At 45.6% G+C, this 18,491-nt stretch overlaps 2 protein-coding genes across 2 annotated transcripts in view; both read right to left on the minus strand.

Annotated features, from left to right (window-relative positions):
- The window catches only part of LOC134675648 (serine/threonine-protein kinase WNK1-like), a 68,716-nt gene extending 61,199 nt beyond the window's left edge, over positions 1-7,517 (minus strand). The window contains exons 1-4 of the mRNA XM_063533977.1: positions 7,404-7,517; positions 6,892-6,980; positions 5,686-5,829; positions 4,407-4,571 (exon numbers count right to left, since the gene is read on the minus strand). Coding sequence (XP_063390047.1) covers positions 4,407-4,571; positions 5,686-5,829; positions 6,892-6,980; positions 7,404-7,517 — 512 coding nt within the window. The remainder of the gene's footprint in view (positions 1-4,406; positions 4,572-5,685; positions 5,830-6,891; positions 6,981-7,403) is intronic.
- A 12-nt stretch (positions 7,518-7,529) lies between these two features.
- LOC134675649 (serine/threonine-protein kinase WNK-like) lies at positions 7,530-18,190 on the minus strand. Its single transcript, XM_063533978.1, has 5 exons — positions 17,769-18,190; positions 16,784-16,894; positions 9,853-9,962; positions 8,535-8,707; positions 7,530-7,670 (listed from the first exon to the last, which is right to left on the minus strand). The coding sequence occupies exons 1-5, from the start codon at positions 17,888-17,890 to the stop codon at positions 7,530-7,532; spliced, it is 657 nt and encodes a 218-aa protein (XP_063390048.1). The 5' UTR covers positions 17,891-18,190.
- Positions 18,191-18,491: the final 301 nt, after the last annotated feature.

The following is an 18,491-nucleotide window of genomic DNA, read 5'->3' on the forward strand; positions in this document are numbered from 1 at the left end:
TCGGACTATACTTAAAAAACTTTCCAACGCTCTCCCATATCCATAAAAACAATCAATACTTAAAACAAACTTTCCATAAACATTCACCCAGCTTTTACAACTTACACACAAAATCTGTTGCACAAAACACAAAACCACCGGTCACTACACACTTATAACACATCGCTAACTATACACGAAATTAAAGTTACTACCGATGTCCATACTCGACAGAGACGCGTGGCGTTCGGTAACCGACTGATGGAACACGCTTATGCTATTGCTCAAACGAGCTATCAGCTCGGCAAAACTAGTATAAAATTAACCTTGACATTGGTAACAACTACACATACTGGGTGATTTTCGGGTCGTGATGTCAAAATTGTATTTTGATATTATACATACGTTTCGTCTACTTACAGTCCTTACAGATTAGGTGTCCATTCGATTTTTTTTTGCGATTCTGTGGTTAGTCCTACCACGGGGAAATATGTTTAGTATGACCATCTTAACTCATATTTTGACATTCAGGAATACGACCCCAAAAATAAACCGATATTGGGATGTTATAAATACATATATTGGGTCGCTCGAGGCAAACTTGCATGTGTTAAGAATAATAACTTCAGTATATTTGAATAAAACAGCCTATGAAATATGAGCTATCAAAGCGCATATACCCTTTTAGTTTTACGTAATGTTAAAGCAAAACCATGAAAATAATTCGCAAGCGTACACTCCTATTTAATTCAGATAAGGTTTATATTGGTATGATTGAAGTGGAAGATACTTTGCGATCGCGAAATAAGTGGTGGAACACATTTACTTACGGATATATTAGTTCAAAATGGCCTATAAAGTTTGAGTGTTACATAGCTCATACGCTCTTTTACTTTTGCGCAGCGCTAAAGCAAAACCATGTATGAAATTCACGTGTTTGCATTTTTATTGCTTTCTAATACGTTTTAAAATCGCGTGAATCGTGTGAAGAGTTTTTTAGCTAATGATTATGCATGTGAGGAAAGGTTTAATTATGGCGTAATTGTATGCGCTTCTGTTTACTGTTTGTTTTTGTTGAATACGGTAACAAACGGTTCAGGCAATAACAATAATAACATGCGTGTTTACCAACTTACATTGTAAACATGATTGTGAGGATGTGTGTTCGATACTTGTTCACGTATAAATGACTAAGCGTATTTGGCAATCAGCTGGTTTATGTTATAAACAGCATAAACTGTATATTGTGATGACACAGATATTTGTTCCCGAGTCATGGTTGTTTTACGTTCATAAAAAAATCGTGTCCCCTGTAAAACAAATGACATTATGAATGGCAATTTAATAGCCGTGGGTTGTCGTACGTAGTATACTTAAACATAAAACATCATACTAAAGCCATTGACGCAAGTTCCCCCATAATAAGACCCGCGTAACCGGCGTCTGGCCCATCGCGGCAATCTGCCGTCTTTAGTTAATAGCCGTTCAAATTGCACTACTCAGATGCAATTCGCATAACCGTTTACCGAACGCTAAAGTTACGTTTTTATAGTCAGTCTTGTGAATTTTCGTCGTTTCTTTGAAATTTAGAGGAATATTCAAGTGGCGCAGCATATTTTTTGTTTTAATTAAATAGTCTCAATTTTCTATTAGATTCGCGGCACGGGATAAGAAACAGGCCGAATTTAAATAAATAAAATAGTCGAGTCTATCTATATTTATGTATGTATACTAACAGACAATGCATATAATCTTAGAAACACATATTCATCATACGTAGAATAGTGTTTTAACTAGATGCTGAGGACGTGAAAATTGGCTTGACAGTTTTTAATGGTGTGTATGTCGGCGGCCGATCGTAAGATCAGGCAGATCGTAATGTTCCTGTGTAATGTTTTGACGATAGTGACCAATATATAGGTAGGATAAGTTCGTTAGGTTGCTTTAGATGCCCAAAGGGCAAACTGCCCAGAAATAGGAGCCCCGCGTACGCGGGGCTCCGTCGACTCAGGGAACCGGTCAAATTTCACGATATGCCTGATCTTACGATCGGCCGCCGACATGTATATGGAAAATGTCGCGGGCGTAGATTAGTATAATATATATAACAACAACTAGTAATTCTCGTAACATTGGATTCCGTGGCATTTGTTACTTATTTATAGACAACAGCTAAAGACTACCGAATAAACAATCGTATCGTATCTACCTGAGTAATAGTTCTGAAGCTATCTAAAGAAAACCCAAGGACTATAGAAATTATAGAACATCTGTTAAAGGTCGGGATTTTGCATATCGCGTGACTGGGGCGGATTGGTAAAGTTCATTACGACCGATATGCCAAAGTAGACGTTAAGATAAGGGATCAAAGTTGTAATTCGTCTGAACGGGATGCCGTCTACACGGTATAATCCGTTTGCGGATTTATTTAGGCATTTCATTTAACTGGGTTGTTTCATAGGATTTTTGATCACGCAAGTCTTGTGTCTTCGAGTTTTGATTTATTTCATTCGATTTAGTTTAGGCAAGGCTTATTACTATTTTTTTAATACAGTTGCTCAAAAAGTGCTACTTTTCGTAGCTGTTTAGCGTGCGGAAAGTTGGTTATCTCGAACTAGTGCTTTTTACTTTTCCAATTTTTTTAAATTTATACTTGTTCCAATTCACGACTACTTATTGATGAGTGTTAATATTAGTTTCCTTTAAACATCGTAATCAGCATAAAAACCTACCGTTAATGTAAGAATACGAAAAATATTACATATTTCATATTTAATTACTTACCTCTTCATCATTATAACACGTTTATTTTTTAATATTCAATATTGAAAATTCCGTTCTTAATAAGTTGACTGAATGGAACGGAATAGCTGCCAAACGCCCATAGATATAATATACTTAAAGACGACGTCTAACCGAGCTGTCACTGTTACCACTTTTGTTTAGTGTACGATTAACAATGTTTTTCTTATTTTTTCGCAACTGTATTAAAAAACGTCGTTCGATACACGTGCGGAAATGTCATTCTTCACTCGTCCCGAGTCTTGCCACTCGCCTGCGGCTCGTGGCAAGATATCTCGGTACTCGTGAAGTAATGACATACCTTCCGCACTAGCATCGAAATGTACTATTATCTGGCTAGAGTGAAAACGGGTATGTGACAGTCAGTAACATGGAATAAAATAGAATTAAATTCTTTAATAGAATTTAATAATAAATTATGTATTCGTAAATATTGATAGGTATTTACAATTTTCTTTTCACTTCAGGTTTCACTACTTTGTATGTTCATTGAAATGAGTTTTCGGCGATTAGATTTGTGGAACCGTTATATTAATAGAGTTGTTTCCAAGTAAAAATTGCAGGAATGTAGTTATCTACGGCTAGCTGCGTTGCACGCAACGCCGTATGATTGGAAACAGCGAGTCAGGGTCGCTGCCGATGCAATACATGATTGCGAGGGGTTGTGATTACGCGTGCAGTGTGATTAATATATGTTGTAAGCTTCCGTTTGAGTATGATTTATACTCTTGATGTTTTGTATACTGTTCCACGCTATCTAATGTCATCCCCATTTAATCACTGCTGTATATTTCAATCTCAATTTTCTACTCTTTTCGCAATTACGGAACCGGTTAAAAAATACCGTTAAATACTGGTTTATTTCGATTTTCCTCCGAACTTTTAATAAGAACGCGAACGTTTAAGAACTTTATTGTAACCTAAACATAGTGAATATACCGGTTTAATCGACGAGTGACTAAATGCCCGGCCGGCCGGGTGGCGTGCCGCGTAAACAAAGACACCGACATAGGAAGAAAACGGTTTTTATTGTTCTAAACCGGTTGATCTGACAAGAATTTTATGGAAATGTTCTCATAAAAACCAGTTTAAAAATATCGGTTTTACGAGTGAAACCGAAATTAAAAGGTTTTGCGCCAAGTACATGATAACGGTTTGGAAATTTAACCGGTTTCCGAGTCTTGTTCGCAACTTAGTTTTACAAGCAGTAATGTTGATTGTTGATGAATGTTGTTAGTTTAGCCTAGCCTAGATTCTGCTCCTCCTACTGACCCTACTACTATTGGCCAAATGTCTCTCTCGTCTCGTCTCGTTTATCCCGGTTTCTAGTAGTGGAAGACTTGTGGGCTAAAACTTTCATCAAGAGGGTTACACTTACAAGGCATGCCTTTCTTGCCTACTGGTGGTAGTGGTGGTGGTGGTGGGAGGTAGTTATCTATCACTCACCTCGTTAAGCTTATAAGCTGTGACTTGAGCAGTTTGAACACCAGCCGTGAATCCTCTACCATGATGAGACCAGCCTTGGCCATGGCTGGCGACGTCCTGGCAGTCGTCGCTCCCTGTCGAAGTCTGGATGGCTTCCTAGCCAGACTGGTGGTGGTGGGGGGTAGTTATCTATCACTCACCTCGTTAAGCTTATAAGCTGTGACTTGAGCAGTTTGAACACCAGCCGGGCGTCTTCCTCCATGATGAGCCCAGCCTTCGCCATGTCGTTGGCGACGTCCTGGCAGTCGTCGCGCTCCATGTCGAAGTCGAACTGGATGGCTTCGTTCTCTTTGTGGGTGTACGACCTGGGGGTGAGATGGATCGTTAATAGTACCTTTTAATCTTTTGAACGCCAAGAACACCACAAAACAAAACGTAACCGGTCACGTTTTGTTTCGTTTTGTTTGGCGTCGTTACTAGTCGTGCCCACAGCGCCATGGACAACTATAGGTGTTATGACATACGCTGTCAAAGTAACCTTCACATTTTCAAGTAAAATTTTAATTTTATTTTTTTAATTAAACGATTGAATACCAATATGTACCTACCTACATTGACAACATCAAGTGTGCTAATAATTGTTTAATTAAGTAAATATAGAACATTAAATTAGCTTACAAATAATAACACAAACTATCTCTAAACTAAATAAACTTAAAATAAAAAGCCTATAAATAAAAAACGTCTCCCAAGTCACTGCCGATGGGCAGTGTGCCCAGAAGGCTGGCCGCATTGCCACGTTGTATGGCAATACTAATGCGTTGAGCAAAATACTGGCCAGCCCTCTGGTCTCCTGCGGCATCTATAAGGCGCTCCGCTAAGGCCCTGTATATACGGCGCGCGCTTGGCCCCCACGGCCCCAGCGTTTCGACCCCAAACGCCTCAAAAATATAACTACTGCCAAGGGTGGCATATTTGCGGCGTTTGAGGTCTTCTGCCATGGACGCGGCATGACCAGCATCTAAATTTTAATTAGTTCGCATGTGTCCAGGAACATGGCGTGACATCTTTGTTTAATCACTCGCTTCTTACCGACACGAATTCGGGTCAGCCGAGATAACGAAAATTGAGTCAAGCTTTTTAAACTTTTACTGGTCTGGGTAATAAATCTGTGGTGATTTAGAAATTTGCATGCAGTAAAGTTTACTCCTTAACCTTTTGGCTTCCAAAAAAACCTATAGTCCTTGTGAATCATACCCAAGAAGGCCTAGTTATGGCCTACGCTGTAAATGTTACCTTAATCTTTCTCAAGTAAAGTACGTATTGGCACGCTTGCGACCGTCATGTTGGAGTTCTTGCAAATGTTGTTATTTCTTTTAAAAAAGTCCGGGCTTTTTGGACACTTTCTGCGAATACAATTGTATGTCGAAGAATTTACTGGTTTAACATATCAATGAAATGTCTACTAAGGTGACTAACCGTTTCTTAGGGTCGATAATCTTAAGGCGGAACTGTATTTTGGCGATGTCGGAGGAAGTCACAAGGTCTCTGCCCACGATCTCCAGCCGCAGGCCGATGTCCTCGCCGAAGAACTCGTGGTTCAGCAGATCCTTCACTTTCGGCCTGAAAAATATAGCGGTATTTAGTTTTTGATAAGTAAATCTCGGGTTCCTAAACGAATGGGTGTTATCTAAATTCAGATACAGTAAAGGACTTAAAGGAGCATTTACTTCAGAACGTCGCATACGCACGCTACTTTCTTAGGGTTTCGTACCCAAAGGGTAAAAACGGGACCCTATTACTGACTTCACTATCCGTCCGTCTGTCTGTCACCAGGCTGTATCCCATGAACCGTGATAGCTAGACAGTTGAAATTTTCACAGATGATGTATTTCTGTTGCCGCTATAACAACAAATACTAAAAAGTACGGAACCGTCGGTGGGCGAGTCCAACTCGCTCTTGTTCGGTTTGTAATACTACGTACAGGGAAACTACACACAGAACACTGGCTAAACCAAGCTGGATGCAGACAGGCCAAGCAAGCCATGCCTAGCATGAACGATAAGCTCACAAGGACGCTCCTTCAACTAGGAAAGGTTCGACTGAGTATGGTAACCAGTGTCATAACAGGTCATGGACTTTTTAACAAACATCTTTTTATAACAGGTGTCACAGACAGTCCCCTATGCCGTGGGTGCATGGAGAAAGAAGAAACAGCCTCTCACGTGGTGTTGGAATGCAGCGGATTGGCCCCATACAGGGCAAAACATCTCGGATCCCCGAGAGACCTCCCCGAGGTCCTACTCAACATCAAAGGTTTGATAGGATTCCTCGAGGAGCTGGGCTGGCAAGACTAGTCCACCCCCTATCACGCAAAATAGGCGCAAGACGTCGAGTTGCGGAAAATCGCCCGTACTACAATACAATACTGCGAGAAATGCTAGGATACGATGATATTTCATGGCGTGGCACAGAGGTTTCCTAACATTTTCTGAAATAAGGACAAGCGATCGTATGCGAGTTAGAATGCTCTTAGTTTGCAATCTCAGTATATGTGGCTTTCCAACTGAGTAGGGTCCTTATGCATATGGAGCATAAGGACCCTTTAGGCATGGAACGCCACATATAGACTATCTTACGGCCTGCAATGTCACAGCCAGTAATGTTACAATGTGAATACTAACCGATCTCCTTTATCTGGCTTGATGCACGATTCGATGATGTCTTTCACTTCCGGTATCGTCACCTTGTCCAAACTCTGCGGCTTCACCCCCTACAAACAAAACAAAATAATATTAGCATTATATAAATAAGAATCAATCATTGTCTAATAGTTTTTAAGTCTACTTAAACCACCAAATGTACTTCTACTGTCATTTGATAATCGACCTTATGCGTTATAAAACAAAGTGCAATTTTGATAGACGCAGCATCTGACTTCCACCTCACTGTCAACCCTACATGAATGCACATAAGGTGCTCACCGACACGATTTTCTTTTATATCTGCGCGGGTCTACTAAACTCCTCAACAATCGACTCTACGTCTATAGATATAAGGTTGACTCACTGACAGAACTGTTTAATATCGCAAGCTCTCGATAACTGGCCATGAACACTCTAAATTCGACCCCAAGCCTCACATGGTCCAATCTGACTTCAACCTTAACCCAATAGTAATAAAGCTTCTTTCTCACCGAGACGACTTTCTTGTATATCTGCGTGGGCCCGCTGCACTCCGAGTAGGAGTACTCGCCGGTGGCCATCTCCAGCATGCACATGCCGAACGAACGTCCACTGTCACTCGACATTCGACCCTACTGCTATACACATAAGGTGCTCACCGAGACGACTTTCTTGTATATCTGCGCGGGCCCGCTGCACTCCGAGTAGGGGTACTCGCCGGTGGCCATCTCCAGCATGCACATGCCGAACGAACGTCCACTGTCACTCGACATTCGACCCTACTGCTATACATGTCGTAGTCAGATCGTATAATCCGCCGTATTACATTACGGCTAGCCGTTTTCAAAAACAGGGGCGTTTTGAAATGCGGCGGTTCGACGATTAGCCGGATTGTCACTGCGATACGTTCTTCAATAAGGCGGCCCACGTTTAGCCGCATCGTACTTTGTAGAGTGGCCAGTTCTTTCGGTCGCCTACGTAACCGGAGTTTGACAATGTTTGCAATTTAATTTATTTCTACCATGGTCCCACCGCACTACATGTGTTTCTTTTCCAAAAAATTTCCTTCACAACTTAAATAGACGGAGCCCCGCAAGCGGGGCTCCTATTTCTGGGCGGTTTGCCCTTCGGGCATCTGAAGTTACCTAACGAACCTAACCTAATTACCTACCTACGCTTTTTTCCCCAAAGTGTAACGTTTTCACGGACGTCTCACTTAATCAATAGGTAGGTAGGTTAGGTTCGTTAGGTAGCTTCAGATGCCCGAAGGGCAAACCGCTCAGAAATAGGAGCCCCGCGAAGCGGGGCTCCGTCTAGTTAAGTTGCGAAGGAAATTTTTTTTTGAAAAGAAACAGTCCGACAAACTCCAGATTTGATGGACACCCCAGCGTTTGTCAGGCAGCGCCACGAGTGTTAAAAATGGGAACTAAAAACTGTCAAAGCGGCGGCTAATGACTCGCTGTATTACATTACGGCTAGCCGTGTTGAAGAACGTATGGCGCCGAATACATTCCGGCGGATTCTCGTTCAGCCGCATTCAATACGGCTAATCGTTAAACCGCCGCATTTCAAAACGCCCCTGTTTTTGAAAACGGCTAGCCGTAATGTAATACGGCGGATTATACGATCCGACTGCGACATACACATAAGGTGCTCACCGAGACGACTTTCTTGTATATCTGCGCGGGCCCGCTGCACTCCGAGTAGGGGTACTCGCCGGTGGCCATCTCCAGCATGCACATGCCGAACGCGTACACGTCCACGGACTCGTCGTAGTGCTCCTCGTACATCTCGGGCGCCATGAATTCGGGGGTGCCTGGCCAAAACAAATAACTGATAAATACAATTTGAAATTATAGATGGTCAAGCAAATCTTGTCAGTAGAAAAAGGCGCGATATTCAAATTTTCTATGAGACGCTATCCCTTCGCGCCTACATTTTTCAAATTTGCCGCCTTTTTATACTGACAAGATCTGCTTTACCAAGTTTAGCAATATTGCCGCCTGTCATGATTTGCACAGTCAACTACTTCCACCTCAACCTCAACCTCAACCTTTACCTTTCAACCTTTTCGACGCCGTGTCAAACAAAAAAGCAGTCACGCGGACGCCACGTCACCGAAGTGTCAAAACTGAAATTGAATTTTATGCATATGCACGTAGGTCTAAGTTGCTCTGTGGTCTGTGACCGATTAATCAGTCTTTGGAATTGAACCTGCGGTTCGGATATATCGGTCATTGGCGCCCAAAAGGTTAACTACACGATTTCAACCAGTCTAAACAGTAATGTATCGTTTTTTCACGTACGTATGACATCTTTTGACTGTACCTTGAGGGTACCTACCATAAATGAGGAGGGTCTTTTCAAAAGAGCTTATTTTTGTGTGGTATTCATAGAGAAATAAGCCCTTTTAAAAGACTCTCCTCAAATATTGTTTTTATAAACAACATAGCAGTATATTTTCGGCTATGTAGTGTACTATTACTCACTTCGTTTTATTGACTGAGGTGAGACTTGTGAGTAGGTGAATGAATGGTTATAGGGAACACTCGTAAACTGTGAGGGATACCGTAGAACCCCCATTTTATATAACCATGAGGTACTTGTATAAATGTTGTAACACCTCTTTTTTTTACCATGGTGCAATAAATGCTAGATTGATTATATTGGCATGAAGTAAAATGTAAGTTGCGCGTTTTAGGTCACAAGCTGGTAGATTCTCCAACGCAAACAGTTCCTGTTAGTTTTATTAGCTGTTTTTGAAGTGAAAACTTCTTTAGCGAAGCTGTGCACTTTCTGTGATGGGGAAAAAATGTTAAACTTGCGACATCGCTCACTCGCGACCGACGCGACGGACACGTGACCTGATCGAAAAACTGTTACAATGTCATTGCGTTTTCACTTCTGCCGGCACTCCCGGAGTGCAACCCGTTGTTTTTTTAAATGTAATCTAGAACTTACCGATGACAGACTTGGCGAAGCTGCGGTTCTTGAGCGTGGCGAGGCCGAGGTCGCCGATCTTGACACTGCCTGTCGTGCCAGTTATGAAGATATTATCGCATTTCAGATCTCTGCACAGAAAGTTCTACTTTAGACACAAATACTAATTTTCATAAATAAGATTCTATTCTATAGTCCGACAAGAAATTGTAAAAAATATTGAGAGCGAGAAAAATATTGAGATTTTTTTAGTTTTATTTAATTTTTACTATTTTATGTCACACTATAGATAAACCCTGGGCTACTAGACATAAAAAACCCAAGTCCTGATAAAACTCTAGGTTGTTAAAAAACATCTCCTTCAATTGATCCATCATTCCCATCCAGTCGTCAAATGTGGACAAGCCATCATTCATTCATTCATTCATTTATTTATTTCTATAACAATATGATATTGTGTTAGAAAAATCTTACAAACTAATACATGCACATAATTAAAATTATACAATAACAGCAGGACCGGACATGTCAATAATTATAATTCCAAAAATACACTTAAACCAACAAAAAAAGTAGGTACAAATAAAGTAATAAACATGTCATCATTAAAAGTGTAAAGTTACATGCATGATAATTTTGTAAAAATCTGTTTAATTTGCAAAGATCTCGTCAATACTGTAAAAACACCCCCTCAATAAAAATATCTTCAAGTGCTTATTATGTGTTCCGTACTCCACATCGGATATCTTCATTGAGAGAGTAACGCGATCGTTGACCAATGATGCCGCTAGCGTCTATGTAGTCGCTCCGCCCCACGCCGTGACGTAGTTCCGCTTCCACTTCCTGCGAACCGTTGCTCGCTTCCCGCCACTCGCCACCGCCATGACATTGTTTCGTCGACCGTCTTGACCGATGGTCCGCAAATATTTTTTGCGTATATTTTTGCAGCATGGTGCTTTAACATTTCCGATCCAAAGCTCGGTCGATTAAATAGTGAGATATGGCAGAGATCGCCACTATTAGTCTTTTGGCGGTCTCGCGATCGAAGTCATCGAACGGTGCTTTTCGATTCTACCCACTTTTTTCTCGCTAAATTAATTTTCACATTCCATGCTGCTAAAATCGTTACCGTTAACTCGCATTTTCGAGATCGAAGTAGGAAGTGCGTCAGTGGTTTTTGTTAACAAGTGGTAACAAGTCGCTCCGCATCGGAGAGGGAACGTGCGGTCATCGTGCCTGCGGCGGTGGCGGCGGCGCGGCGGCGGACGGCCTGCGCGCGCTGCTTTCGGGCGCCGCGCTTCGCTGATAAGGAGGTTTGGATTGTCTCGAACCATCCGGTGAGCCAGTTTAAGATATTCTAATCTTATTGGCGTTCAGAAGTTACTTCGTCACTCGCGGAGGGTTCTCAGGCAGTAGCCTGGGAGTACCTCGTGTTGTTAGTTGCGGCGCGCCCGGGGCGCCCCGTCCCCCGGCGCGGGGGCGCGGGCCCGGCGCCCGCCCCCGCCCGCGCGCGCCGCGTCTTCTGCTGTCGTCCAAGGTGACTCCGAGACACCGCGACGCTGCGGGCCACGGTGGACGCCTCCAGTCCGCAGGACTCGGAGAGACGTCACACGCCCGCTCCTGTTGCTGCAGTCGCGGTGCGGACGCCTCCAGTCCGCGGGACTCCGAGAGACGTCACACGCCCGCTCCTGTTGCTGCAGTCGCGGTGTGGACGCCTCCAGTCCGCGGGACTCCGAGAGACGTCACACGCCCGCTCCTGTTGCTGCAGTCGCGGTGCGGACGCCTCCAGTCCGCGGGACTCCGAGAGACGTCACACGCCCGCTCCTGTTGCTGCAGTCGCGGTGCGGACGCCTCCAGTCCGCGGGACTCCGAGAGGCGTCACACGCCCGCTCCTGTTGCTGCAGTCGCTGTGCGGACGCCTCCAGTCCGCGGGACTCCGAGAGACGTCACACGCCCGCTCCTGTTGCTGCAGTCACGGTGCGGACGCCTCCAGTCCGCGGGACTCCGCGAGACGTTACACGCCCGCTCCTATTGCTGCAGTTGCGGTGCGGACGCTTCCAGTCCAGCGGGACTCCGAGAGATCCGCGTGGCTCTGCGCGTCACATGCCCGCTCCTGCAGCTGCGGGCGCATCGCGGGTGGATCGCGCCAAGGTGAAGGCGGACCGCTTCTGCGTCCCGACTGCTCGAGCGGAAGGAAGGTAAGTTACGTGTAAGCAGTGGAAAGGCTACGAGTACAGCGACGATCGCCGCGTTGGTTGCCGGCCGTCATGACGTCGCTGGTGACCTACGCGCCGGTGGTGGCCACCACGATGGCACCGCCGAGGGCAACAGCGTCGCCGTGATGATGCGTGCAACTACGAGCCTAGCCATCGGCGCCTCCCGTGCCGGTAACGTCCGTCACGCGCACCGGCGCCTGTCGAGCTGGCCGCCACGACGGCGCCTCTCGCACCTGAGCCTGGCGACGGTGGCCGCCATGATGGCGCCGCCCGCTCGATGACACCGCCTGCCCCCCGAGCTGGCCGCCACGATCCACGATGGCGCCTCTCGGATTACGCATCGACGCGGCGGCGGCGGCTGCCACAATGGCGCTGCCCGCCACGATGATGCCGCCCGCCACGATGGCACCACCACCTGCGCACTGGCGCCTCTCGAGCTGGCCGCCACGATGGCGCCTCTCGCCTCACAGCAGTGCCTCCCAGACCAGCCAGCCAGACGGCGACCGCCTCATGCACCGGTGCCTCCCGAGCTGGCCGCCACGATGGCGCCTCTCGCCGCACGCACCGGCGCCTCCCGAGCCGGTGGCGGCGGCCGCCACGATGGAGCCGCTCGCCTCACGCGACAACGCCTCTAGAGCGGGCCGCCACTATCCCGAACCAGTGGCGGCCGCCATGAGCCGCCCGGCCTCAGACACCGGTGCCCCCCCCCCCCCCCCCCCCCGAGCCGGCCGCCACGATGGCGCCCCTAGCTTCACGCACCGGCGCCTCCCGAGCGGCGGCGGTTGCCACAATCACGCCGATGCTGTCCACCGATGCTGCAACTACGACGATGTCGTCCCTTGCTCGCTGGGCGCCACAGTATCAGTTTTGTCCTGTCCACATGGTTCCATTGAGGTACGTAGGCGCCTATAGCTATGGTGCAGGTATAGGTATGGTATGGTACAGCACGAACAGACCGCTAAGCTCTTGGCTTCGGTTAAAGAATCCTCCGGCGACGGCAGACAAGGTCGTAAAGAGCCCCGTCCTAGCGCGGCTCGACTGCCCGGAGTTGAAAGCGGTAAGATAAGTATGTCGATACTCAGAGGAAAATACGTCGTGTTCCCGGGCTTCATAAAGGTGCTGATCGACTTCGCTGTGTCGCTTCGAAGCTCCTACGACTTCTCGAGGCCATGGAGTGGTCCAACCGGAGAACAGCTAGCGACAAGGCCCTGTGCGACCGCTCGAAACCGAGGTGAAAGGCATCGAAAAGGTCTGCAGACTTCACATAATTATCTCTACTTGCTCGCGCTCTCCAGCTTAAGTTCCGTCTTACAAAGCGAAAAGCCATAATAAACAAAATGGGACAAATAAACCCGCTGCGCCTGAACAAGCTTGAGTTTCCGGTGCTAAGAGAAAGGGGCCAGGAGGACTCCAGCAGTTTCCATCTGTCTGTATTCGACTTTATCGAAACAGTTTTGTTACGCAAAGCGCCAAAATCGATTTTAGACTTGATTTCATCAGTTCGATTTCCTTAAAAGCATGCTACTAACTCGATGCCCTATACTAACTCGATATAGGGTGTCTCTTCGGATAAAGCGAATTAGACCATCACGCTCCTAGACATCACGTGGGACACGCGGCACAACACACCGATTGAAAGTTTTCTTTTTCGCGACATACAGGCCTGCCTTGCTGCAGAGTTTCTCGCAGAAATGAGACTCAATGCCTTCTGTTCAGTCTCAAATTCGCAAACTTTAGTTCATGGAGGAAGGTGAAGCCTTCGCAGTCCCCAGCAACACGGAGCTGCCGAAAGCCTCGCACCACTTTCTTCCTCATCTTATGCAAGCAGTCCGTTACAATCTCCAATATTGGTAGACAATGTACGAGGTAAGGCCCTTTCAGCGAAGAGTAACCGTTAACGGGCCGCATCTGCAGCGCTGACGACAGAAGTGTAAACATACAACCGCACCGGTACAGTATACATAAAACGACGGCGACACTACATCCCTTCCGTTACTACGGCTGTCGCAAAAACTGCTGATGCCAGCAGATCGTCTACAGGTCGCGCTGGTTGCTTGCTACTTGCCAGGTCGGTACAACCCCCGAGGGCAACGGTTTATCAAGAAGTCACTGCGCGCCCGAGTGGCAGCTGCGCCCAGCAGCCGCCGAGACTGTCTTCACCTGACAGGCGCCTTGTTGGCCGGCCTCCGCTTTCGAGAGCCCTCGCACTGTGCCACGGTATTTCTTAACAGACTCATTGAACTGCTACCACGACCTTTGACAGCTGCCTGTGAGACTTGGCATGGATGTCTCCACCTCCCAGCCTAGTCTGTGTACTGCGACGGCGTGATAAGGAGTCTTAAAGCAGCTGTGGTAAGCTTGCAATTTACTGGCGGTCCTAGTGAACACAACGTCAGACCGCCCTCCCTTACGAGTCAACGACCTTAAGAATGAGGCGTAGCTCCTGTCAGATAGGACGCTCCAACACCGAGCTGGCGGGATCAGGAGTGACGTCCGCTACTGGCGTGACTGGCGCATGCATATAACATGCCAAGCTAACGCTACGTAGCGAACGAAACGCAACTGTCACTGTCTCACTAATATGGAAGAACCGGATATTCCCGATTCCGGTACTGTGTTTGTATAGAAAACAGTAACGGGAGCCCCTAGATCGTCCCCTTGTCTAGGCTGCATGTACGGCCACAATGTAGAAACGGTCTTTATGGTGCATCAAAAATAAGATCAACTGCCAGGTACCTCTATCCAGTGAAGTAGCGAGCTATCTCAGACGTCTATTTCTATTATCCATGTTAGCTTTCAGAACGATACTCGTTCATAAGCCTCTCACAAGTGCTGTGTATGAACCACTATCGGACACTATGCCTTCTTCCAACGCCATTAATAGCGAGACCAGCGCCTCCCAAAGCACCAGCTTGGGACGCGAGACATCTACTTGCCCTAATTTAAATAGCCCTACAACGTTAGGTACGTTAGAAGAAGTACGATAGAATAGCTGCCGCACTTTTGCTGTTAGCATCAGGCCGTAGGGTCAATGACCTTACTCTACTACACTGTAGCCCGGGCAATTACATAGATAACTTTAACGCTATTATTTTGTGTCCGAAATTCGGCTCTAAACCAGATAACGTGTCTTACCGACTGGACTCTTAGAAGCTCCGGAATAAAGTATAGACCCAGTATAAGTAGGTAGTCTGGGTACGTCACCTTGCGAGAATTACACAAAATGTTAGGGGACACTTCGCTTATTTCTTTCAGCCACAGTCTCATCCAAGCCGGCCTCGCCTACGATTGCTTTTGATCCACGATGTACTTAATAACTAAATTGGCTGGAAAGCTATTCACTTAGCGATATTTTCGCTTATGTTAATTGGGAACATGACTCGCCGAGATTCTGCGGATCGGATGCGATTTCGAATGAGAATTCTCTTAAACCAGTTTAACGTCAGATTCGAACCTGAGATTACAATTTCAATTCTCAATTTCCTGTAATTCACATTATAACGAGTCACTGTGATTTCATGGGTTGCAATATGGTGTATACATATTTAATCGTTCTCTGAGTTCTATGACAGTAGGTGTAGCCCTATCGCTTGCGCGCCCGCTAACTCGCCACCAGGAGATAATAAACAGGTCTCAATGAAGATATCCGATGTGGAGTACGGAACACATAATATAAAAATTTTACCTTCCAATAAAATTATTATTATGTTTCCTATCCACATCGGATATCTGAGTAATGCCTTCCTGGCAGGCTACTAGGCTACTTTTATGCCGACGGTACTTCTCCTCAACAATGACATGGCGGTGGCGAGTGGCGGGAAGCGAGCAACGGTTCGCAGGAAGTGGAAGCGGAACTACGTCACGGCGTGGGGCGGAGCGACTACATAGACGCTAGCGGCATCATTGGTCAACGATCGCGTTACTCTCTCAATGAAGATATCCGATGTGGATAGGAAACATAATAATAATTTTATTGGAAGGTAAAATTTTTATATTAAATATCTTATAATCTGTAATGTCTTTTAGATTTGTAGGTAGTTGGTTAAAAATCCGGACAGCCTGATACCTTACACAATGCCTTGCTACTTGTTGTTTAGGGCAGAAAGAGTGCTTTATGTTTTTTGTTCGTGATTGAAGGCGCAACTCCTGCTCCGCAGAAGACTCAAAGTTAGCGATATTTTTCACAAAGTCAGTTAATAAAACGAGGACGTATAACGAAGGAGCTGTCATCTACGTTAATCTTTTATTGGTTGTGTCTTTCAACCCTAACATGATAATCAGTATGTCTATATGAATATGATGTCACTGTACGAGTCTATACAATAAGCGGTAACTCTGATTGTCAAAAATTGAAGTCTGACAATTCTAGAGGCAACAAAACAGCTGCCAATGAAGCATAAATAATTCTTAGACTTTACCTCTTCTACTACCAATAACTCTTTGATCTCAGGACGGTATTCCATCTGTCCAATTTCTTTGTCCAATGTCATTGCGTCTCACTCTCTCATTAACACATTCAGCGTCCCGGAACCCGACTGTCGGGTACACTGTTCGTAGCGACTACGCGCTCCATACGGCACAAACGTAGCTACGCGCTACGAGCGTAACCCGCTAGCGCGAGCGTAGCGCTTAGTGGTAATGAATGTGTTAAGCAAAGTGTGAGACGCAATACACATTGGACAATTAAACCGGATAGGTGGAATACCAGCCTCAGGTAAACGCAAGTGGTGTCATACCTATGGATTATAGGAGGAGTCCTAGAATGTAGAAAGTTGAGCCCCTTGAGGATCTGCCGGCACCAGGACTTCAGCACTTTCGGGTTGATTCGCTTGAATCTTCGAAGGTAACTGAAAATAAGAACATTCATTCTCATTCACTGCTAAGTTCGTAACCCTACGATGTAACCAATAGCATGGTTTTCCCGCTATGTAGGCAAAATACTTCGTAAACGCATAAATATAATGTTTTCGTAGCCCTATGTTGCAACCAATAGCATGGTTTTCTCCAAAATCAATAATAAATAATAATGAATACTTCTAAACGTATAAACATATTGTGAATAATAAGTGGATCGTAAAGTCGGCACTTGCTTTTCAGGAAAAGGCTAAATTTTAACACCTTCCTCGAGTATTTTTTTTTACATGTAATGAAAAATTGAATTGTAAAGCTCTTTGCTGACCTGATATCGAGTTGGTCTCTTAAAATAGACTGTTTTAATATGGACTCGACCGATAACATTTAACTAACGCTTTAAGTGTCCCGGACAGCATGAGCTCCGTGATGAGCACGATGTTCTTGTTCTTGGCCACGACGCCCTCCCAGTAGTTGTAGAAGCGGACTATGTTCGGGTGCTGCAGTTTCTCCAACATATCCACTGAGGGAGACAGCAGTAACAGTCAACTCACGCTTTAAGTGTCCCGGACAGCATGAGCTCCGTGATGAGCACGATGTTCTTGTTCTTGGCCACGACGCCCTCCCAGTAGTCGTAGAAGCGGACTATGTTCGGGTGCTGCAGTTTCTCCAACATATCCACTGAGGGAGACAGCAGTAACAGTCAACTCACGCTTTAAGTGTCCCGGCCAGCATGAGCTCCGTGATGAGCACGATGTTCTTGTTCTTGGCCACGACGCCCTCCCAGTAGTTGTAGAAGCGGACTATGTTCGGGTGCTGCAGTTTCTCCAACATATCCACTGAGGGAGACAGCAGTAACAGTCAACTCACGCTTTAAGTGTCCCGGACAGCATGAGCTCCGTGATGAGCACGATGTTCTTCTTCTTGGCCACGACGCCCTCCCAGTAGTTGTAGAAGCGGACTATGTTCGGGTGCTGCAGTTTCTCCAACATATCCACTGAGGGAGACAGCAGTAACAGTCAACTCACGCTTTAAGTGTCCCGGCCAGCATGAGCTCCGTGATGAGCACGATGTTCTTCTTCTTGGCCACGACGCCCTCCCAGTAGTTGTAGAAGCGGACTATGTTCGGGTGCTGCAGTTTCTCCAACATATCCACTGAGGGAGACAGCAGTAACAGTCAACTCACGCTTTAAGTGTCCCGGACAGCATGAGCTCCGTGATGAGCACGATGTTCTTCTTCTTGGCCACGACGCCCTCCCAGTAGTTGTAGAAGCGGACTATGTTCGGGTGCTGCAGTTTCTCCCACATATCCACTGAGGGAGACAGCAGTAACAGTCAACTCACGCTTTAAGGTGGTTCTCCTTGCTCGATTTTCATACAACTTTCTTGGCACCCTAGCTCCTATTATATAGGGTTTCTTCACTTGTATATGTAATGTTTGGGTAGTATATATATTTCTGTCTTCGCTTAACGTAAAAAAATACTAGATTTTGATTAAAATTATTAAGAAAAAAGCCTTTGAATATTGGTAAAATTTTGCCTCATTGCTTGTTTGTGTGAGTGATGCTTATAGTATCGGTGTAATTCTAACAT

The sequence above is a fragment of the Cydia fagiglandana genome, chromosome 22 (assembly GCF_963556715.1).
Source record: "Cydia fagiglandana chromosome 22, ilCydFagi1.1, whole genome shotgun sequence".
In the NCBI taxonomy this organism is placed as follows: domain Eukaryota; kingdom Metazoa; phylum Arthropoda; class Insecta; order Lepidoptera; family Tortricidae; genus Cydia; species Cydia fagiglandana.

Coding starts and splice junctions, on each gene's coding strand:
- LOC134675649 (XM_063533978.1), bottom strand. CDS start 17,890: ATGTTGGAGAAACTGCAGCACCCGAACATAGTCCGCTTCTACAACTAC. Junction 9,963..16,783: donor ACTCCTCCTATAATCCATAG/GTATGACACCAC, acceptor CTTTCTGTGCAG/AGATCTGAAATGCGATAATA. Junction 7,671..8,534: donor TCTCGGTGAGCACCTTATGT/GTATGTCGCAGT, acceptor GTATAGCAGTAG/GGTCGAATGTCGAGTGACAG.